This window comes from Thunnus albacares, chromosome 16 (genome assembly GCF_914725855.1).
Source record: "Thunnus albacares chromosome 16, fThuAlb1.1, whole genome shotgun sequence".
Taxonomy (NCBI): domain Eukaryota; kingdom Metazoa; phylum Chordata; class Actinopteri; order Scombriformes; family Scombridae; genus Thunnus; species Thunnus albacares.
The window spans coordinates 26732451-26757500 of NC_058121.1; the positions used below are offsets into that span (position 1 = coordinate 26732451).

The 25050-nt window shown below is 41.1% G+C and overlaps 1 protein-coding gene across 3 annotated transcripts in view; it reads right to left on the reverse strand.

Annotated features, from left to right (window-relative positions):
• Nucleotides 1-25050, reverse strand: part of galnt14 (UDP-N-acetyl-alpha-D-galactosamine:polypeptide N-acetylgalactosaminyltransferase 14 (GalNAc-T14)) — a 202887-nt gene that overhangs the window by 153314 nt on the left and 24523 nt on the right. For all 3 annotated transcript variants that reach the window (XM_044329691.1, XM_044329692.1, XM_044329690.1), the window contains one exon: nt 12941-13110. In XM_044329691.1, coding sequence (XP_044185626.1) covers nt 12941-13110 — 170 coding nt within the window. The remainder of the gene's footprint in view (nt 1-12940; nt 13111-25050) is intronic.

Sequence of the window (25050 nt, forward strand, 5' to 3'; positions counted from 1 at the left end):
TTGGATATAACCACACATAGAGTCGTCAACAACAACTCCTAGAGGTCGGTGAGAAAGAGATAAAGAGGTATTTGCCCCACTCTTCAGGGCTCACTCCTCTGCAGCAGCTTGTATATGTGTGTCGAGTGTGAATGTGCCATGCTGTCAGCATTAAAGAAAGTGTGACAATACTGTTTGAGAATTGTTTTTTTTTTTTTCTCATTGAAGTGCAGGAGGTGAATTGCTATGACAATTTGGGGGCTCATCCAGGATGCCAATCTCATTCTCTCCTTCATCTATTTCCAAACAGGCTGAATCTGCACACAGCTGGTGAAGGGACTAGAAGTCGCAAAAGACCCAGGAGGTCTACCTCCCCTGAGGAAGGCTCGTAAACGACTGAACGATCCAGACTGATGAAACATGTGTATTGTCGGTAAACATGATCGCTGTGGTCACTAAATTCTTCCATGCCCACTGGTCACACCCACATGCGTCACTGGACAAATCTCCTTTACTGGAGCGCTCATCAGAACTCAAATGGATAAATAAGGGACCCTTAGAATTAAAACATAGACGCCCATTTGTGAGTTCATTCATTGGGCTGAGATCTGTACATTTAACTGTAATAATCTCAAATTCAAAGCTGTGTTGTAGCAAATAGTCTGTGGTCTAACGGTAAATATGATGTAGGGCTAGTGCAGGTTGACATGTTGCAACCATTTCAACAACAATACCCACTGAAACCTGAAACCGTTGAGGGAATCACACCAGTGTTCAATAGTTTGCTATCAGCAGGAGTGATTGTGCCATGCCCTGACTCACCTGTCAGAAACCCTATTTTCCACTCAAAAGGGTACAACCAGAGGCTCTGACTTTACCAGGTAATGTTTTGACACAGTATTTAGATGACCTAGTGATCTGCACACCCACCCAGGAAGCATGTGAAACTGAAACAGTGACATGACTGAAATCTTTAGCAGAATAAGGTCACAAGGCTAGCCTAAATTGCAGTTTTTATTACCCACAGTGACATTCCTTGGGCATGAGATCTCAGGGAAGAGTGGAGGGTATCCTGGTATCCTCAAAATTCTAAAACCAAAAACTAATTTCAATTAGTCAATTAATGTGATCTGTATGATCTGTGATTATGCCTCACTGGAGGCTCCACTCCCAGCCATAACACATGGCCTCAAACTGACTCGGACCTCCGACTCAGAGACAGCATTCACACGACTGAAGCAGACCCTCACATCCACACCTACTTTAGGACTGCCAGACCCAAACAAACCTTTCACTCAAACTGTTGACCAGAAAGGGAGCTATATGACATGAATAAACAGTCAATACATTGGTGAAACTGAGGTTGGTTATGCAGTTGTAAGTGACCATAACGTAACTGAAGCTGAATTACCAAACCATCTGTCAGCCCAAGCTGCAGAACTGTTTGGCTCACACAAGCCTGCATACTGGGAGAAGACAAAATATTAACTGTGTATACAGATAGCAGGTAGACATTCAGAGTAGAACATGATTTTGGTACATTACAGAAAATGAGAGGATCTTAAATTCCACAGGGAAACCCATCTCACATGGACCTTTAATCCATAACTTGCTAGCATCTGTTCTACTCCCCACTAAGATTACCGTCTGTAAATGTGATGCTCATACTAACACTGACTCTGTTTCACAGGGAAATGCGAGAGCAGACACTGCAGTGAAGAGATCTGCAAAGCAGGAAGTCATGCTTCAAATGTCACAGCACGCAGATCTAAAATCAGTGGTGTAGCACAAAAATCTGAGACTCGTACATGTGCACTTCCACTTTTAATGCATCCACTGTCACTGATATACAAATACCTGAATCAATAAGTTGATATATTGTATCTGGAATTAGTTTTTAGGGTAATCAGTGAGTGTTTATAACACATTTAAGTTTGACTGTATTTCATAGACAAAGTCAAAGACAACTAAACAAGACATCACTGAAATCCTTATCATTTGTTATTGTCTCCTCAAACTGACTGACTGATCTTAATACAAGAAATAAAGTTAAATATTAACAAAAAATTAATCTAAGTTTTTAAAACTTTAATTAGATGTGGCTGAATGTTTATTTTGGATCATTGATATTATAAACACAACTGTAGAACTGATCAACACTTTAGTAAATTGATCATATTTCAAAAGTTGTTGAGAACCATTGTATATTACAGAAATCTTTAAATTGTATTGTATATAAGTTTTAGTCGCCACTTTATGAGCTCACCCTGTCTAACATCCCCAGTAACATGAAGATGGTGATCATCACTCACTCTGTGCCTGTTTCTCAAACTGGAATGCTTCTTCATTTACTCTTCTGATAACCTGAATTTACTTCTTTTAAGTGGCATGGTAACCTCAACTTCACCTAAACTCCTCAGCGTTAGCAAAATTACAGGTCTGAAGACTCATTTGAAAAGTGCACATGATTTAGTCCACTTCTGTTGACAAAAATAGCTCCAGAGGGTGGAGGGCCTCTCAGAGGTTTTAAAAATGTTTTAGATACAAGAAGGAGTCTTTCTGTCTGTCCCATGTCTGGGCCCTGGATACTTAGTTCCACTATTTCCCTCGCTACGACACCACTGCTAAAAAAATAACTCGTCTTGCCCCCCTTACAGAACTAGCAGAGGCACAAGGTCTTGTCTCTGACACAGAGAAGACAGCCTGGAAAAAAGCTAACTGTACATATGTGAATAATGTGTGGCGATCTCAGGATGGATGGATGTTTCCCTTCTATACTAGGATAGCACATGGGAAGGACCATGTGGCAAAAGTGGGGGAGGGGCGGTAGATGCAGTAAACAAACCCCGGTTCACTAAAGGCTTCACAAATTACTAAAATAAAAAAGTAATAACATTTCTTTTTGCTCACGATGTAACAAGAGGACATGAAACACAAGCCTCCAGTCAACCAGCCCCTGACCAACCATTCAATCACTAGCAGATGGATTTCATTGAACTAACAACGTGTGAAGGGAAGAAATATTGTCTTGTAATGGTTGACATGTTCTCAATAATGGGTTGAAGTTTTTTTTCCCACAGCATAAAGCTTTGAGCCCAGAACTAATGGAAGATATGATGTTTAATTACTGTGTGCAACTAAACAAAATGTTGGGCTCACTCACACTTGTGTATCTGTATTGAGTGTGAGTGTGCCATGTTGTGACCATTAAAGAAAGTGTGATAATACTGTTTGAGGATTGTTTCTTTCCTCACTGAAGTCAAGTGCAAGAGGTGAATTGCCTCAACACGCTGAGTGCTCATTTGACTGTTGTTTTCATGCCAATCAGAGCTGGTTTCATCATCTTCGTGTTTCAGAACCAGAAAAAAACTGCATGGATGATACTGACGCAGCAGTACAGGTGGTTGTGGTCAGCTTACAGAAACCACCACCACAGATTCCTTGTCTACTGTAAATGACAGGACCGATACATCACTCGTTACTGATTGGATAGGGCAAAATTACAACCTCTCCCAAAGATGGTATCAGACTCGGTAATGACTTAAAAACAAAATGGCGATTCAACCAGATTATCAGGATAGTTTTGGTTAAGTTTGGTGATTGCAGGTTGAGATCTAGATGTCTACAGTACAACTGGGTTAAATGTTATTTAGACTTCGAGGTTACATGTAACAGTTGTGTCCAGAGCATTTAAATTACTATGGTTGAGAGTGTAATTACAACCTGACTGACACTGAGATATGGTCATCACATGTTTGAAACTAATCCTGATGATCAGACTGACTTATTATTGTTTGGGAGGGGTTGTCATCCTGTGTCCTGCGATCTGAAGTGACTGACATATCTTCCTCTTCTAAGTCGTGTCCAATCGACATGAAAGTGGTTAACATTTATCATGTCGGTTGAAGGGATATGTTCGTTTAGGTGTTGCTATTTCTGTAAGTCAACTTTATAACAACCTCTGTAGTAACTGTGTCAGTCCTATCAACACTTTTTTTTCCCCATTTTCTGTCACTATTTTTCTGACTCACTGCCCAAACAGATGTGGGCAGTGATTTTGAGGTTTGGAACCAGGCTGGTAGACGTAGACATCTTAAAAATCGACTTTTTGTTCATTTCTAATCAGAACATCTAGATGTCTGTTGACTTGCAAAGAAGCAAGCAAATAAACTAAACGCCGTTAATGATGTTAAAAGTTTTTGGAGGTCAAACGTGTGTTTTTCAAATCCCGGCCTTTTTTTCCAGAACATCGATTCAGAGCAAATCGGAGCCCCGAGGGTGTTTAATGTTTCCTCCATCTGCTTGTGATACTAGACACTGTGAACATTCATCACTGGAGCAGGTAATCAAATAAACGAGTTTGACGAGGGGAAAATAAAAATCATTCAGTGTCAGAGTTCAGAGGGGTTTCTTTTTTCGTGGGGCTTGTGATCTGAGAAGGATGAGGAGCATCAGCGTAGGAGGCAACAAAGCTAATACTGTGATTAATGTTTAGCTGCATGTTGTGATTCATGGAAACATGACTAAGTGGTTGACTGAGTGTGAAAGGACTCTGACGCCAGTGTGAACACATACACACACACACACACACGGATAGGATTATTGACTGACTGCATGATCTAGTTAGTGATAAGTGTTCAAGGATCACTGGCTCACAATCCAATGAAATAATTAGTAACCAAGTCAGCGGACCATTGGTGGGGTTGTTTTTTTCTCTCTGACAGCACAGGCTTGTCTCAGGTTGCCGATGGTTACAAGGAAGATGCCTCCATTTTGGAGCGTTATCTCATCTCCCACCCTGGCAAAACAAAGACAATGACAGATGTGTGCAGGGTGGTGTGGTGTTCAGTTGTGATTCAGAGGAGAGAGAAGATGATCATTTTACACCCTTTTGGATGTAATCGCTTCCTGTTATGTTGTATGTTTCTTTCATCTCTACACCTGTACCGAGTGTTAAAATGCTTTTTGTTGCTGTCACACAGTTGTCTTTTATTCAAACTACCCTTCACGTGCATTTGATGTATTATAAAAAAGGTAACGTCAAATCACAAAAATCATACTTTCTCACCTAGACGTATGTAACCATGGAGATACTTTTGGGTTTAATTGTAGAGGTTTTGAGATATTGACACTGCAGCCACACAAGAACAATGGAGGTGAATGAACTTTCATTTGTGGCTCTCAAGGCATTGAAGAATGACATGAGTGATGAGTGATTCAATATATCTTCCTTCACACTTGGATTGCTTAAAGGGGATACATCATGCTTATTGTGATATTCTATCATTTATATACTGTTATAATGTCAGATGTCTATGTTAAAGATGGTCAAAGAAGTGAACGTATATGAAAGTGCTCCATGACAGTCAAAAGGCAGGGCTTCAGCCTGCTCTGAACGCTCAATTTGCAAAGTTGTGATGACGTCAGATTGTTCGTGCACGCCCATAAACAGCCGTCTGTCCATTTACTGTTCACGGTTTTTGAACCGTAAATCATGCAAAGATATTCCAGAATTAAAATATAGACCTGTAAATGTGCATGATACATAGCATTTAATCATTCAGGTGTGTTTAAGGCTCCTTAATAAGTGTAGACTGAAGGTTCCTGCGGTGGTTCTGATGAAGGCTGGTTTGCTGACACAAACAAGCCAAGAGATAAAAATACTGCGGACAGATTATGGAGGATTGTTATTGTGTTTTCTGGAATACTGTCTTGATTGAAATGTTGCTGTGACTTAGCAGAGCACTAAGCTCACTTGGGGAAAGAGAAACTGTTTCGCATCTCACTGGAAACCAAATGTATGTGCTAATCGAGTCCCAACAAAAGAATATAAGAAACTCATTTATCTAACTAATACATCAGCAATTTATTCAGCCCATTAGTGGAAAATACAACCTTCCAAAATGATTAAAACATGAGGTGATTTTTTTGGGGGGGGATTTTCTCGATTGCCACCTTTTTCCTGAATTTGTTTTTGGGACAGAAAGAATGCTAACTACCTTTGTTTACCTTTGTTGTAAATGTAAACAGCTAACTGACTGGAATCAACTGGAAAATGCGTATTTAATCATATTTTGGCAAATATATGAGTATGTGAGACACAGTGAGGATACAGATGGATGCGGCTGGAGAACATTTTGATACATTTTTACAAATCTTTCCTCTGTGAAACTGAATTGCTGTCGTAACTTTTGTGAATTGAAGTTGAACACCTGTAAGATTACTTTTCTGAGCCACTTTTCAAACCCACAGGCAGAAAGTATTTGATAGTCAAACAGGTTTCTTTTTTTTTTAAAGCAAAAATATATTTGTGACATATATATATTTGGAATTGACATATAGTAAATCTATATATCTATGGCCAAAATATAACAAGGTGTTTTTCTTATCATTGCACCTTCAAATAAGTTATTTTGCATGGTATAAAACAGGTTTTGTTACCATTTATACCCTTTATCTGAACTTGTACAACACATTTTCTGTCTGTTTTCCTTTGTCTTGCACCAGAATAGTTTAATTACGCAGTTCTTGTTGCCATATCAACCTATTGTGTAGTACTGTAGGACATGTTTCCTCTCTGTACTGTATCAGCCCATTGTCTTCATGCTTGGATCTAATCCCTCGCGGTGGAGCGGCTGTTGGGCTTACAGACTGTCTGTCTGTCGGAGAGCAGGCGGAGGGAGGTTCCCCTGTACGCTGAGATAATAGCAGAGCAGTGGAGTGAAGTGGTTTACGCACACACACACACACATGCACACATGCACACAGCCTCTCAAGCTCTGCATGTGGCAATTATCTCTCCTCTCAGCAGCTTGTGGCATCTCCCTCCTCCACCTCTCCTTCTCTACTCTACCCTAATCTCTTGACTTTTCTTCCTCTCCTTCTTTCCTCCTCTTACAACTCAACCTGTATCTCCGCATCTTTCCCTAAGCCGTCTATAGCTCTCCTCTCATCTCTTTCCTCCCGTCCTCTTTGCTCCTTCTCCCTCCGACTCAAGATAGCGGCAGAACGCGACCCCCATACACAATAACATCGCCCGGTCCCTCCTCCCTACCCCTAAAACACCACTGTCTTTTTTTAAATTCAGTGACTGCAACACGCAGATATGTGCAACCTAACACCTGAGTGAGCAGACACTTTGAACAGAAAGTGTCAAAATCAGACAGTGTGAGATGCAAGACTGTATAAAAATAAGTCAACTGTGGCCTGGAGTTTTATTTGTCATGAACTTTGTAAACTATTGCAACCATAAGTTTAATTTAGGTGTGTAACACATGAAACAATAATTAACATCAAGACATACAGACAAAATCTTTGCATACAACCAGACAACAACAAATGTTAGAATAAATTTTGTATAATAGTACTAGTAGCAAAGATGGAAAGAAGTAATTAAACTATCTGACGTTTTAAAGAAAGTCAGCAAGCGTGTTTTTTACTGCTTCATTTGCTGCTTCAGTAAGTAACCAGAATGAAACAATAAACATTTTATTCATATTGTAACCTTAACCAAATAACATAAACTCAGCTTTTAAATCAGTACCTGAAGAAGATCATAGTGTAAAAACAGGAACTGGTAAATGAAACTGTTTTTTTATTAAATGTGGGAAGAGGAAGTATAAACACTTTAACTGTTATATATGTAATAATAACCCCTCTTGGCAATCCTGTTCACACTAAATTCAGGTTAGCATCACACTCCTTGCTCCTCTTAAGATTCTAAACATGTTAAATGTGCTCATAATCACAATAAAATTAGACATAATTAAATCTGCATCACAACCGTGCGAGAGCTGCAGAGTGCAGCCAGCGGTCGTGTTTCCAGATTTCCTGCAGCCTGCGGGCTATAGGGAATCCGAGCCAACATCTTCGGGTCAAAAAGCTGGCTTCTCTAATCTTTAGGTTATCGTTGCCCCACTGGGAAAATAACAGACCCGGAGCCTCCTCTCCAAACCTGCTGTGCTTTCTCTACTTGAGCTTTCCTTTAGAGCGGTAATCTGCCGGCTTCTCTTGTTTTTCGTGTCTTTACAGTGTATATTCGGTCTTGAGGGCTTATTGCTGAGGTGTTTCTGCACTTCATTACCTAGAGATCACCTGTCAATCAAAAAGTGTCTTTTCCTCGGATTTTGTGGTGGCAGAGTTTCTCTAGATTGTCTGCTGAGCCACGTTCACCATCGCTGCTCACGTAAGCTTCACACTTCGCTTGTTCACTTGTTTTTTAATAGCTATGTAGAGTTCTGGCAGCAATTTCAGCTCAGTAATAATGTTAATGTAAACAGAGGTAACAGCCATGTAATAACTGAGAGTATTCTGCTGGTTAATATTAGGTAACAATGTTTATGATATGATAATAATAGTGAAATATGCAACACATATTGATAATTAAAGGTTACATGGATACAAACAAAGTAAATAGAAAGATGTACACAGGAACAGAAAGTAGAGGAGGATCTGCAGGAAAACAACCGAAGCTCCTTCACCGTCATACTGTATCTCGCTGTCACTCAACCAACTCAGTTCATTCATTGGTCAAAAAAGCGGCACTGTGGAGTGAAAGAACACAATCAGTCTGCCGACGGAAAACGTTCCTCCACTCTGTCTTTGCACTGATCATGTACGATTTCCACTGTGCATACAGCATCATCATGTTTCTGTACTGTCTCATGGTCACATCTAACGTTTGGTTTTGGACCTTAAATCATTTTGAGTACCGGCTGCGATGTGTCGACTAACGACTAACACTCGCTCAGATCTGTTTGCTTATTCTTTAGTCAGACATGCCCTTATTAGATTATTAGGTACTTTACAACCTCAGTTACAGCTCTTTTATGGCTGCTATTTGTTAAGATAAAATGAAGCATTGATGCAGTTGAAACCCAACCTTGAGCATGACATGTCATTCTAACTATATTTATTTACAGGAAACATTGTTTGACTTCAAGGTAAATGCTTGACCACCACGCTCTCATTCTCAACTGCCCACTGTCTAACTGACGGCTCGCTTTCCTTCACTTTTGTTGCTCTTTCTCCAAATTTCTGTCACACCACCTTAAAATTCCACCAAATGCTTCCTCTTGGAAACGGAGCGACAGTGTAGGAAGCACCTCAGTGAGTGTGCAACAGAAGAGGAGAAGGTGTTTCTAAGAATACAAAACCTCGGTGGCTTCAGTCGAGGATTTCACTGCATTATTTTTTCTCTTCCATCCTATAACAGAGTACAGGGTGCTATCATTTCCCCTGCCAAGTGCTCCTCCTGAGATCTACAGCTATACGGTAACCGAGTTAACAGATAATCACATAACACCAACCCCCCCCCCCCCCCACACACACACACACACCCACCCACACATACACACAAGACACACACCCTTCATCGCTGTCCTATACGAGATAAATGAGCACTATCAGCCCCCTACCTCCCTGCTAACAGATTAAGCGTATCCCTGGTTTCCCCCCCCCCCTCCTACACACACTTCTCACTTTCTCACACACACACACTCCTCAGCCGCCTAACGTCAGCTCGACAGCGAAACTGTCCGGAAACACAGCAGATGATGCAGGCGATCGACAACGACACACACTTACGCATGTTAGCGTACACATATGGACGTGTAGAAACACTCGCACACACACACACAGTGTTGGAAGCAGCAGATAAGCTATGATTCAGTCAGACATCATACATCCCATCAACTGTGTGATACATCTTCAAAACGTCGTACACAACCACACACACACACACACACACACACACAGAGTGATGCACATGCCAGTTATGCTAACAGATTTTAGCTTCCTACGTTGAGTCGTGGAGCCGTAACCTGCTGTGCTGCTCACCACCACCAGCTGCTACTGCAGCAGCCATCCAGGACTTAGTCATGTTCACCGTAACTGCCAGAACAAACAGGCACCCAATTAATGCCCACATGTAGTTTCCTATTAGAGCGCTGGGTCATCATAAGCTGCCTGGTTACCTTTAATCACACGGTGAACAACAGCTGAAAGCTTTTTCTGTCCTTCTGCATCTCCAGAAAATATAAAAACAAACAAAATCTCTTTGTAGATGTAAATTGCTAGTTTACACATTGTCGGATGCATTCAGATCATCACAACCAACATTAAAACAAAAGTAGAGATTCAAAGAGGCTTCTGATTTTTGGTTTAATTGGTATTTTAGAGAAAAGAAAACACTTATAGCACCTAGAGCTCTAGGAAATGTGGTAAATTGACCTCTTTAAAGGATAAGCATGGGATTATTCTTTATTTTTCACTGTCGATATGATAAACCCAAACAAAGAAATGTGTAATTCTGTCTCTCAATACTTTCCAACTTCCCTGTCTGATGCACTGGTTCCTACTGAAGATGTAAATATTTAAAAATGTCGCAAATATATGATGCATTTGTTGGGGACTATTTTCAGACTGTTTTCATACACAATTGGTCTAATATCACAGCAGGATGGTGTTTGTGGGATTGACTCAAAATACACTGCAGTGTGTGTGTTCATGGTAATGAAGGAACATGACACCCAGTGCAACAGTGTGACTCACTGATGTTTTTAATAGTTTTTGGACAACAACGGCACACAGGAATATAAGACATATGATACACAAACAATACTTGTTAGTGAATCAATTCATCTTTGGATTGGGAAAAATATGTAAAAACCTTGTATTATTACTTGTATGTGAAGTTGATTTGGGTTCCATCATGACAAACTTGAGTTGTGTGGACAAACTTTGCTCAACTTCAACAAACTTGATTTGAAATTCTGCTCATAAACGCCGGGTTTCTAAACATATCAAATATGTCAGGTTGAATTTGAGGGGAAATCGATGCACCGCACATCTAGAAAATTTCCATCTGATGTAAAAACTAAAAGCTCAGGGGAGACTCAGCAGCCAGACATTTCTCTGTTCTCTGTTAAAGAGCAGCTGAGATTGACACTAAAATGAGAATAACTCTGGTCCATCCAGCCTGGTCAGGTTAGGCTAACCGCTAACTTCGAGGCTAACCGCCTTCACTTTAATCAGCAGGTGGCTAGCAAGACATGAGAACTTGGTTTGGGTCTTGAGGAGTTGTAGCATTTATTCACTGACAAATAGCCTAAACTGTATACATGCTACATTCACAGCTGTACTGCTAACTTCATACTGTCTGCTCTGGCTTTTGGATTGAATTTCAAAAGTTTCGGGTTGTCATCTGTCCATCTTTTGTGCGGATTACATTAATAAATTACTCATTTTGGCTTTTTACTTTTATTGCAGATAAATAAACAGATTTTGTTTCTTTCAGGAGGGGTGGGGGGTCCGGTTGGAGGCGCCCCTGCACCTCCAAGGCAACAGTAGGAGGAAACACTGATGAACATTCCTCTGAAAACATGTGTAAACCTGTTAAATCATTCATCACACCAAGACAGGAAATATTCTGATGTAATCCACTGAAAAACTGCTCTTTTCTAAAGTTCACACAGTATTTTTGACAGATCATCACCATCACTAAATAAAAGTCACGATATTAAAAATGTAAGAAGAGATCAAAATCTTTAGAGAGAGAGAGCGGCGGTGGTCAAGCGAGCTAGAGAGTGAACGAAGAGAGCGAGCAGCGCTGGCGAGAACAAAGCCGTGAATCTGATAAATAAAACGTTATTTTCTGTTTGTTTCACGGTGGTTAGGTTCTAAAGCACAAATAAACACACCCACACCCCTGCTCCACCCTGCAGGAAGGTGCCGCAGGAAGTGTGAATGCAGAGCTTCATCCTCTCTGCTCTGCGTGCGTGTGTGTGTGTAGCTCAGCAGACACACAGACCTGCTGCTCTTTATACATCCGTGACACAGAGACAGAGAGCAGAGCGGAGCAGAGGAGAGAGACAGAGATGTAACCTGGTCCCGACCTCACACCCTGCATGCTGATATTGGGAGCTACACACTCTACTGCAGACACACAGACCTGCTGCTCTTTATGCATCCATGACACAGATAAATACACCACCACACACTTCTAGTGGGTCATAAGTGATGATTGAGAGGGATTACTCCTGTATGAGTCTATACATTGTTGTTTTTTTTTTTTAAGGAAAATCCTGCGTAGTATACCTTTAAGTGTCTTGATTGTTGACAGCAGCTCAGGAAGAAAGGTGTGTGTGTGTCTACATGATCGCAGCCCGGCTACACCGGACCTCTCTATACTTTCCTTGAGTGCCTGGAAGTTTTTTATCTCCTGAAATGTGTAAGAAGGCGACTGCTGTCAAAGCAGAGAGCTCCTTATCTTCTTGCTGAGCGTCTTTCCAACAGACGAGGAAGGCGCTCCACTAAGAGGATTTCTATTTTGGTGTTTAATTTAATTTCTACGCGGACAGACGGGATTGTAATTTGGCAGTTTTTTTTTTTTTTTTTTTATGAAAAACGTGTTTGGTTCCATAATCGAAATTTGTTGTAGTACAGATAGGGGATTAATTATGAGCTCAGAGAGCTGCTGCTGTGTTGCTGTAGACTCTACGTGTGTGTGTGTGTGTGTGTGTGTGTGTGTGTGTGTGTACATACCTGTAATACTGAGAGTTGATCTGTAGTGAGGTGTGTGTTGTGATGTGTTATGCCTCCAGGCAACAGGAGTTTGTGAGTGTACTGATTAACTGTATTTCTATGTAGTGCAGTCTGGACAGATCCATGCATCACACTGCAGACTGTGTGTGTGTATAACAAACATATTCCAACAGAGGTCAGGTTGCACACGCTAGACTGCTGTGTTTCTCAGGCTGTACAGATAAAATACAGATTCACCATGCAGGTTTCATATTTTTTCAAGCCAATCTGGGATCTTACACACTGATTCACATAAAAGAAATGAGCAAAAAGTGTGTGTGTGTAGTGTAACATGGGTTTTTTGGGTGTACAGTACTCTTTTTTCCGTGTATATGTTTGTTGTCTCAGGTTTCTGTGATATATGTGTGTGTGTGTGTACCTGTAGTGCCGCGTGTCTCTCAGGGCTCTGTTGCTGGGGATGCGTTCGCTCTCTCTCTGGTTGAAGGCATACAGGGTGTACGGGTCGTCACCGGGCTTCCAGCGTCGGGCGTTCAGGTAACTCCTCTCATCGAAACCCTCCAACATGTCCTCCCACTCCGCATCGGAAATCTGTCAACCGATCAGTCGGTGAATGTTATGATTAGTTAATCAGTTAATGCCTACAAAAGATCTAAAAATAGTGAAAAATAACCATCACAATTTCCCAAAAGTTCCTTAATTTGCTTGTTTTGTCCAATCAACAGTCTGAAACCCAAAGAGATTTAATTTACAATGCACAGTAAGTATAAATAACTGTTGTCTCTCTTACCATGCCTCTATTTTTTTTTAACCTGACTGAACGAACCGCACAAGAATCCCAATGTGCATGTACCTTGTGTCTGTGCCAACATCAATAAAGTTTCTTTAGAAATATCTGGTATTTTTGCTTAATTATTCAATGATTTTTTCTCTCCACTGCAGTTGATAGATAAAAAAAAGCTATCCAAGTAGATCAGCTAGTATGTTGAGCAACCACAGCAGTCTTGGTCCCAATCCAGGACTTTTATTTGCAGGTAATTACTCATTTTCAAAAAGGGGCAATACACACCGGGGATACATCAAAACACCCACACCCACTGTCTTCTGTGTGAGCTGACGCACATCATCATCATGAGTTCATGCACATCACTGCTTCAGGACTTGTTTCCCGGCGTTGACGTGTGTGGAATCTGCTGAGATGCAGTTTTATCATATTGTTACATCTTCTCTGTGTGTTTGCTGTCAATCTTTTTTGCAAAATTCATTTATAGACAATCATTTGCTGTTTCTTCTTATCTTTTTGTCAATATATCTGTGAAACAACCTCGCTGTTGTGGGTCTAATTTATCAGTCAGTCGATCAAATCAATCAGTAAACCAGTGTATCCATCAGTCGTCGACCTTGACGACATGCAGCAGACAGTTAGCTTGTGTGATGTCTCAGAGCAGTGAGGATGTTTTCTTGGTTTGAAGCGACCAGCGTCAGGTTTTGTTGTCTGACATTTTCTTTGCATCAGTCATCAGACTGGATGACAAGTAAATGTGTGATTTAGTCATAAATGTCACATTGTGAGTCTTGGACTGTAACATGTGATTATCCACTGAAGACGTGTTGAATGTGTGTGTGTGTGTGTGAGTGTGTTCTGCTGTCCATGACAAGTGGCTTTTTAAAAGCATCTGGAAAGCTTTTGGAGGTCATTTCACTTAGAAGAAGATGCGGAGAGGTTTTAACTTCCTGCTCTTTGATATTTAACAAGATGAATGTTGGACTTCATCCTCTTTGTTCGCTGCTTGTTTTGTGACTAAACGTCATTTCTCTCAGCAGCTTTTGTTGCACTGATCCGTGCTTCAACGACGGTTTGTGCTTTAAAATCCCAATCCTGAATTCAAATTTAAATCCAGTCTGTAAATCTGAGCCAAATTCACACGTACATAACTGAAGAGCTGGTCATAATTCAAAATACAAGCCTGTATTCATGATGTAATTTAGAAAGCTTTAGAGAACATTGATGTTGTCCTTGTCAGTCAGTTTGGGAGTGATTGCTGCTGACACTGTGGAGACCAGTCCACTCATTAATCAAAGAATCCATCAATTAATCATTTGATCAGTTTTCCAACACAGTTATCAGTTTGGTGGTGACGCTGCAGTCCAGTCTGATGGTGCAGTCGTGTATAAAACACCAGACACCATAATGCCAGTTACATATACTTCACTTAACCGTCGAGCCTTTTTCAAAGTACGAGGCCGTTTTCACACCTGTAGTTTGGTTCATTTGGTTCGGACCGAAGGAAAAAATGCTAGATGACACATTTTAGATGTGGTCTATTTTGTATCTTTCTGATGTATCAGTGGAAAATATTCACACACTCAAGCTTAGAAAATCTCTTCCTTGACAGTTCCCATAATCAGCAGATGGATTCAGCAGCAGTTTAGCTTTTGAATCCACATTAAAATCACAAACTATCACACAGTTTCTTTCATTCTTAGGCGAGGAGGTGAGTGTTTCTCCAGACTTTCACCTCTCCTCCCAAATGGAGGTTAGCAAGACCTCCTGAGAGACCATAGCTGACAAGATAACTCCACATTAAACACATCTTATCTGTCATAAATCTGACGTGTGTTCCTTAGTTGACTTAACGTTGGTATACCTCCTCCAGTCAAGTTTAATTCATGTGAATTAAGTTGTCTAATCAGCATGTAAACCAGATGATGTAACTGTACGATATAAGACGACTGAATTAACAGATTATGTAGTATGGGTTGGTTCATCACAGACATGCTCGTGACGTGAAATGCTTTATCCAGACCAGAAACTAAACATATACTTTGACGATGAAGTCAAGGTAACTAAATGTTCATTGTGATGGTTTTGTGAGCTCAGAGAGGTTCGTTGTATTTCCATTTTGAATAAATGGGATTTAATATTGCTGTCTGGAAGGTAGGAAATCAACCTTGAAACTTGTGGTTTGCTTTAGAAAACAGGTACCAATTATGTCCAACATGCAATTTGTAGTTAATGAGCTAAAACATGCAAAAGCAGCAGTATGACACTTTAAAATACTCAGAGGCCAAATTCTCAGTCCCAGTCCTTCATGGTTTTATTATGCACAAGTACCGAAAAGATTCTGTTTCCAGCGTTGCACTGAAGAAACCTCCACTTCTCCAGAAAATATAATAAAATAAAATAAAATATAAAAATGTTAATGTGGCACATAAATCCTTCTCAGCTCATAACAGCTGGTGGAGAAAAACACAAGGTGGCGACGACTTAAAAAAAAAAAAAAAAAAAAAAAAGCTACAGCTGCACTTTCTGTCTGTGGGAGCTCTCCTGTGAGTGTGTGCTTTAAAAAGAGAGAGAGTGTATATCATTTATGAGACGGTACAGATGCCTGTTTGCATGCAGGAAGGAGTGTGTGTGTGTGTGTGTGTTGTTTGAGAGACCGAGGGAGTAAATGTGTTATGTGTGTGTGTGTATCATTTATGAGTGTGTGTGTGTGCTTCAAGGGTGTCGTTTGTGAGGCTGAGGAGGAGTGTGTGTTTCTGTAATGCGTAAGAAAAAGAGAGAGGATGCTTCTTTGAGGGCGGGAGATATAAAGAATGCACATTATCATCCTCTCTTCCCCCCCCCCGCCCGCCCCCCCCCTCCTCCTCCTCTCTATCATAAACATAACACAGAAGCTTCAGCAAAAACCCTGGAGGCCATATTTCTCCACAACGACCACACACACTGGCACGTAGTGGAGATGAATGGACACACACACACACATACACACACGCAGGGTCACAGTGTTGATGTGTGTGTGTGTTGCAGAACAACATTTACGGTGAAGCAGCAGCCTGGATGGAGGGATGCGGGAAAACGACTGACACTCCCCCTCATCTTCTCCTTCTCTTGTCCTCCTTCTTCTTCTTCTTCTCTCCTCATTATTCAGCCATACGACTTGCTGATGCGACACATTGTCTAAATGGGGCCATTAGAGGGCTGGGAGTCAGACTCTGTGTGTGTGTGTGTGTGTGTGTGTGTTGCTAGTTCTTCCTCTGGTGGCTGTAACAACGAAGCATGAATAACAGGAAGGAGGGAGGGAGAGGAAAAGAATGAGATACAGAACTGAGGAAAAGATGACAGAAAAAGTGACCAAAGCGAAGGAGAGAGAGGATGGAGGAAATATAGATGGAGAGAAGAGGGAAAAGAGAGAGAAAGAGACAGAAACGGGACCGAGAGAAGGAGAGGAAGTAAAGTCGAGAGAGAGGAAAGGACGGAAGGTGATAGGAAGATAGAGGAATGAAGGGAGAAAAAGAGACAATGAATGGGGGAGATGAAGAGGGAGGAATGAAGAGGTGAAGTAAAGGAAACAGAGGAGAGGAGTATAAGACAGGTAAGAAGATGGAGAAGATAATAAAGAGAGATAAGAAACAGAGAAGCGATAAAGTGGACAGAAAGATGGAAGAAGAACAAGAAAGAAAGGAGAAAAAAGAAAGGGAGGAGAAAAAAGATGTCATACATTTATTGTATAATTATGTTTCTCTGCCACTGCTCAGCGTTAATGCAGGCAGTCTATCTGTGAAGCTGTCAGACAAAGGAGAAGAAGAGGAGGAGGAGGAGGAGGAAGGTGGTGGGTAGAAAAGAAAGTTAAAGGAGGGAGGGAAAGAAAGGGATGAAAGAACCAAAGGGAAGAATAGAGAAATAATGAGAGATACTGAAGAGAAAGGAGAGAATAAAAAATGCTGCAGGTAAATGAAAAATGAGTTTGAAAAATTAAAAAGGGAACAAGGGATGAGGAGGACAGGAAAGACGGGGGACGACGGGGAGCGAGGCACGAAGAGGAAATAAGAGGAAAAATGATGAAGAACTAAGCAAAAAAAAAAGTAGGAGGAAGAAATAGTGATAAAAGCGTTATTTATTGAGGAAGAAGAAGAAAGTAGAGAAGAGAAATGAGAGAGGAAACAAGACGAAGGGAGGAGAAGGAAAGCAGAGAGATAAGGAGGAGAAAAGTGGGTATAAAGAGTAATAAAAAAAAAAACGGAGGAGGAGAGGGATGGACATAGATGACGAAGAGGAGAAGAGAAGAGAGGAAGAAACAAGAGAGGAGAGGAAGAAAAAGAGAGGACAAGAGGGACGGAAAGAGGAGACAAGATGAGAGAAAAAGCGAGACAACAAGGGCGGGGTGCGATTAAGGTTGTCTGAGATTAACACACACACACACACACACACACACACACACACACACACACACCTGCGGCCTTTTTCTTCTCTGTACGATTTGTTTGCGTCTCGTCTCGCTATAGGAGCTCAGGAGAGGCTGCGTTCAAGGTCCTCTGGATTCTATCCTATTTACAAGACACACACACACACACACACACTGACACACACACACACACACACTGACACTGACACACATACACACACAGAGCTTGTCTTCCTAATGCACTGTGGCATCCTCTCAATGCCTCTCACGGCCGCTTACATGAATACAGACATTCAATTAACGAACCTGAAGCACACCAACCGCCGGACAAACAATATGTGTGTATATGTTACTGTGTGCGTGTGTGTGTGTGTGTGTGTGTGTGCGTGTGTGTTGAACCAAGCCACCAAGGATCCTATTAATTCATCCAGACGAGACAGACTGATACATTTAGAATCATAATGAGAAAGCTGAAGCACGCACACACACACACACACACACACACACACACACACACACACACACTCGGCCCCTGAATGTCACGGCCGTTGCATACTTCTTGACAGCTCACGTTGGAGAAAGACAGCGGAGGTAAAGACGGAGGGAGGAGGAGGAGGGGGGGGGGGGAATGAAGGACATGATTCAGAACAGACTGTATTAAAACCTACAGGTGTCGTAACAGAGAGGTTGTCGGTTTGAATCCCTTCCACCGGTCAGACATGTGTAAGAGGAGACAGTACATAACCAACTGCTTTTATTACTGATTAGTTTAGTGTACTAGAGGTATTAGTCGTTGTACTGCAAGTATCCAACAACATGAATGTTCCACGATTGTAACTGATGACATGGAAGCAAGGATGCTAATAAAATGTGATCTTTTGTTATGATCAATACACTTCCTGTAGCTACAGAGGTGTTCAGACCAAATGTGAAACACATTTTTTTAAATTCTGTGGAAGGGAAATGGATGTTAATTCTCTCTGTGAATTGAGGCGACAACAAATGTTTCAACTGGAATAAAATAATGTGCGTTTATAGACTTCATGACTCCACTTTAGAGCAACAACTATCTCCATTAATCTATTCATCTTTAACAAATTATTTTCACTATGAATCAATTCACAGTTTGGTCTATAAAATGTGAGAAAACACATTTGTTCAACCAACAGTCTAAAACCAAAAGTAATCAGCTTATAATCATACAAGACAAAGAAAATTAGACATTTTTTTTTATAGTTAAAAACTGTCAGACATCAAGTTTCCACATCACACTTTAGCGAGTTGCCTCCTGGACCGGGATTGGCTCCAAACTAGTTGTGATGTCACAACTGAGAGTTAAAGTGAGCAAAGAGAAAAGTTCACATTTTTGAGTGGAGGAGGACTTTAACAATTTTGCCGAAGCTTCAGTTATATATTTATCTACATGTGTTTATTGTTCGGACCTCGTGTGTGTGTGTGTGTGTGTGTGTGTGTGTGTGTGTGTGCATGTGTGTGTGTGTGTGTGTGTGTGACAGATAGAGGTAGAGGGGCAGAGAGTTGGTTACAGAATAGATTTTAGATTCTCTATCCGGCACAACATGACAAAGAAAATGGAAGACGGAGTGTGAGAATAGAGTGTAGCCTCAGAAAAACAGACATTACAAATCAAGTTTTCAATTTCCTGCCACTGTTATTTCTGATAAACCACATACTACTAAGCTCTCTCTATCGCTCTCTCCCGCACGGTCTCTTAACCTTAGTATGTGCCCCAGTCAGATGATGAATTACCCATTATATCCGAGGTATAAATCATGTATGGAGTGTGTGTGTGTGTGTGTGTGTGTGTGTGAGAGAGTGTGTGTCCTCTTTATTATCCCCTGTTCATGTGCACCTTCTATGAACAATGACTCTTCTCTCTGTTTCACGTACACATAAACACATATGTCAACCCCTCTATTACGTTGTGATGTATCACCCGTGTAACAACTGTAACAGAGTGGCAAAATACGTGTGATATCTCCATGATTTTATATTTCTTAAATGATCTTATTTGCTTTTTTCAAAGGCGATCTAAACCCTGAGAGCTGGCGCTTATCGGTGAAATTATTATACAGCTGAGAGAAATATCATCCTTCATCTGCTGTAATTTCAAAGTCATATCAGGGATTATTATTTGTCCCCTCTTTTGGGTTTTATATGTGCTTCAATGGTTTTTAGTTTTCCTCTTTTCCTTTTATTTATGTTCTGTACTCGTCCTCCTTCAGTGATTGTGCTGCCATTTTGGGCTAAAAATAGAGAGTACACGCTGACTGAATAATGGTAAAAGAAAATAAAAACAAATTAATTAAGCTAAAGTCCTCTGCTGCGGATGTATTTACTGGAGTTCTGACAATAGTACAAACATTAAAAGATTCATTCTCAATTGTGGATAGGGCGTATGAAGCACAGGCTGGCAGTGAAATCCTAAGAGGGGAACCTATTATGCTCATCTCCAGCTCTATATTTTTTATTTTTGGACTCCACTGGAGCAGCTTTGCATGATTCACAGTTCAAACAACTCTTTATTTATCTCATACAGGCCCTTTATGCAGCCACTCAGTTCAGCCTCTGTCTCTAAGAGGCAGTTTTAGCTCCTCCTGACCGACTTCAGGAAGCCTGCTGAGGGTTGTGTTAAGTTACCACTGATGAAAACACATTTCCTGCTTTACTGCTTCAAATTAAAAGCCTTTAAATGACTGAATAACAGGAGACTTTTATAGTGAAGAATTTACAGGAAATGAAATGTGTTCCTCACCGAATTAGCAAAGGTTCATTAGTGGCGATAAAAACCACTCGAAACAAGAACATAAGGATTTCTTTTTTATCAGATCAGTTAGAAATAATGCAGGGAGGAAGAGTACAAGCAGTAACAGCCACAGTGATGATGATGTTTGATGAAGAGCTGCAGACAATCAGCACACCTCCAACAGGTATTTTACTTTGCCCTGTTGTGTAATGGAAAAACACTCACATCGTGCCAGCTCGACTCCAGTCACAGTCATGTCTTGGCGTGACTACTCCCAAAACAATGGAAAAACGCCATAATGTTAGTGGATCACTGTACTGGCACGCTGCATGTGGAGCAGATGACCATATAAGGAAATCCATCATGAGTCGACATCAGCTTGAGCTGAAAGTAGAAAAAAACGCTGGAAACCGAGCGTTCAGAGCAGTCTCAATCCGCTGCTTTATGCATACAGGGTTTACTTCTACATACGTTTACCTCATAATTTGACATTTTGGCCACGTTTAATATGAACGTCTGACATTATAACATTATAAATATGACTGAAAATAAGGAAAAGCACAATAGGTCTCCTTTAATTAAAAAAAACATGACAAAAGAGAGAGAAGGAAAATGCATTTAGAAGACAGAAGTAATAGGGGGTTGGTTGTTAAAAAAGATGTATCTGCAGGATTCTCTAAATGACTCACAGCAAGACAGACCTCATTTACATAGACGCTTTCCTAATCCTGTTATCTCAAGTTTGCCAATTAGTTTTTGTGCCACAATGAGGTATCAAACTTTGTTATCTTCAGGTCATAACTAACCATCTTGTTATCCCATGAAACTGAGAACTGTTATGTAAAGATCTTGATTTCAGATCTTGAAGATTGACTTCAGAGAGGCTCGGGGGTGACGTCGCTCTTTTTTTAGTCCGGTTCATTGAAGAGAAACCGAAGCGGTGGAGACACAGTCAGATGAAAAGAGTGATCAATGCCTCGCATTCTGCTTTAATCAGGGTGGAACAGGCTGAAGCATGTTTCTATTATAGATAAAATTCAAAGTTCACTTGAACTGATGGCTTTTATATTTTGCTTTCTTGAGATAACAAGATGATTAAACCTTGATCTTGGGGGGAAAATGGTGTTTGATATCTTTTGGTAACGATAATTAATTTGTGAGAATGTATGCAAATACGTGGAAGAGAGAGACAGCAACTATAGACGTCTGGAAAGTTCCCAAATCTACACAAACTGAGCTTTTATGCCTCAAAATGCTGTTTTGAAGAAATAAATATGGTTTGTTTTGTTTTTCAGTTGTTTTTTTAACTCAGACCATACAGCAAACCAGACTCTGCATTTACACATTACGTAAACTGTTCTCCACACCTCAGACTGACAACATGTTCTTGCAAGCCTTCATTTTCAACCTGCATGTTAAATACGGAGAGAGATATTTTCTTTTTGTTCTGTTTTCCTGCTGTTGCTCCGTCCTCACAAAATGTCTTGATCCGAGTTAAACGGATCAACGAGATGACTGTGTGTGTGTGTTTTTTAGAAAATTGTCTGTTTTGCTCTATAAACAGAAGCTTCCTCAGTTACTTACGCTCAACAAGAAGAACATAAATATATTGTTTCCACAAAGTCCCCATTAAAGGATTATTATCCATTACAACACTGAGTAGAGTCATAAGAACTCAGACTGGCCGAATGTCTTGAATGCGTTTATTTTTATATCTGCAAAGCTTATTTAAAAATATACATATTTTGACACATTTCATATCTAACAGTCTTATTCTTCCTTGACGTTTTCTGGTTCATTGCTAAATTTATTAGTGTATTATTGTCACCAATTAGTAGAGTAGTGTGAAGCTGTGAGCAGCTCGTTAAAACGTTGCTTTAAAGCTTCTTTATTGGTCAAAAACTCCACATCTGTCCATATCTGAGTGGCTTTTAGTACGAGACTGGACATCTTTTAAAAATATCTGTTCTGAATCTGTGCTTGAACACGTCGTTGCTCATCTGAGATTATAAAAAAAAGAAGCCATGGTGACATCAGCTACATGGAGGTCAGTTATTTTCCTTCATTTACTCATCTTCACCTTTTTTCCTCTCAATTTTCTTCTCCCTTTCCCGTTTACTGTCCTCTCATTTCCAGTCCTTCCCTCTCCCCTCCTGATGTGCACCTCATCATCACTTCTTCTTCTCCTCTGTTATTCTACACCGCCTGACTCCTCTCTTCTTCTCTCCTTCCCCTTCATTTATTTTTACCTCCTCATCCTCTCCTTCCTTCCTCTCTCCTGTCCTCTCTCCTCCTGTGTGAAGTGGTTGCTGTTTGTTTGAAGTCAGGGCTTATTGAGCTCAGGTCTGGAGAGAGCACTGCTACGTCAATACTACACACACACACACACGCACACACACACACGCACACACACGCACACACGCACGCACACACACGCACGCACGCGCACACACACACACACACACACACACACGCACACACACGCACGCACGTCCACACACACACATGCACGCACGCACACACACACACAGAGAGAAACACAAACACACCTCGAGACAAACACCTTCTCTTCTTTCCCTCTCTCTCTCTCTCTCTCTTTTCCCTTCAACACTGTCTCACACACACACACACACACACACACACACTGCTCAGTCATCAATTAAGGCCGTGTATAGATCTCTCCTTGCAGCAGCGGTGCTTGTTTGGTTTCTACATTGTTTTCTGTTCCAGCTCATACATCTCTGTCTATGACCCCAACACACACACACACACACACACACACACACACACACACACACACACACATACACACATACACAGATACACACTGGATCTTTTCCAGGAACCTTTTCAGATACTCAGGAACTTTGTATTTTCAACACAGGAACTGAGATCTAATTGTCGTTTTTTTGGGGGCCTGAAAAACAACGATCATCGTTACTTCACTGCGTCCACCTCTTCACCTCTTCACCTCCTCTTCATCATCAGTTCAAACGTCACACAGTTTCTACAAAAGTAGAAAGTAAGAATAAGATGAATCTGTGTCGTTCATCTCAAACCAATTTGTAACTGTTTTTTATCTGATATTCTTGAGAAGCTGCACAAACAGAGGGATGATTTTCAATGTGGAGCTGAGACGATTAGTCAATCGATCAATTCTTCAAGCAAAAATGCAGAACATCACCGAGCTTCCAATTTCTAAATTGTGAGGCTTTTCTTTGTGTTATGTGATAGTTGTTACAGTGTGACTGGAACCCAGCAGATTCCCCAGTGTTTCTTATGTTTCCAGTGCTCCTCCATCTGTCTGTCTCTGTGTGTGTGTTGGTGTGTGTGTGTGTGTGTGTGTGTTGGCTTCACCTGCACATCATCTCCCTCAACCTACATACCTGCCATCCATCATCTCACGTCCCTCTCCAGTATATCAACCCCAGCTCTTCACCCGCTCTTCTCCAGACTGTTGTTTCAACCTCAGTACACGTTTCCAGGCCAATTTAGTAGTGGGTGAAATCCTCGTGTCGAGCTATCTACTGAATGCTAACCTGTTTTTCTTGTGTCACATGATCATCTCACTCCTGCCTGCCTGCCTGCCTGCCTGCCAGCTACGCTTCCCCTCATTCCCCGCTCACACCACACACCTCCATCCCCCCCCCCCCCTTTCTCCACCTGCAGCCACCTGCTCCCTCTCCAACATCATCATTCTGAGACCAGAACTCTCCTACAATAAACCTTTTTTTCTCTTAACCGCTCTGTCCTCCTGCGTTTGGGTCCCTCCTGAGTATTTAACAATAGTAAGACAAAACAGGCAAATGAACGACATCATCTTCAGCTTTAAGAAATCGTGATCGGCATCTTTTTACAATTTTCTGACATGTTATAGTCAAAATAATCAGCTAATCTAACAACAAATTGATCAATATTGGAAATAACTGTCAGTTGCAGCCTTATTTCAATGTCAGTCTTTCTACCTCTGCACGTCTGCTTTCCATCATGAACTCAAACTTCACACGAGAGAAACTTGGACTATTATTGGTTGAATTTTGGCATCAATAAGGATCATATTAGGATCTATAATAATGCCTAATCCCTGCCTCTGCTTGCTCAATGATGACTCTTCTCTATCTCTCAGTTGAAATCAATGCTGGCAGGCCTTACAGCTGGAGAAAAGACCATACCGACACTGTGGTTTTAATCCCAGCCCTTCCTTTGATTCGACGCCGGTTGGCATCCGTTAAGCGAGGCACCGAATCCGCACCGGCCGCAGGTTGTGCAGCTCGGTGGCCGAGTCCAAACTCTGACCTGTGACCGCCCCGCGGAGGCGACGGAGCGGAGACACGAGGCGAGAGTTTTTCCCCCCGCGGGGATCAAGAGAGGAGGATCACATTGCATATTCATGGTACAGCAAAGAGCCGGGGATGAAAGCATCCACCATAAAGCATACGGACAAAGAGAGAGGAAGAGTGAGAGAGGTAGAGAGATAGAGAGAGAGGAGGAAGAATACGTTTGTAGGTGTTTACATCTAAAAATTCTCCTTGAATTTAAAGTATTTTTTTTTTCTGCAAGGCTTTCTGTCTCCGTTCAACT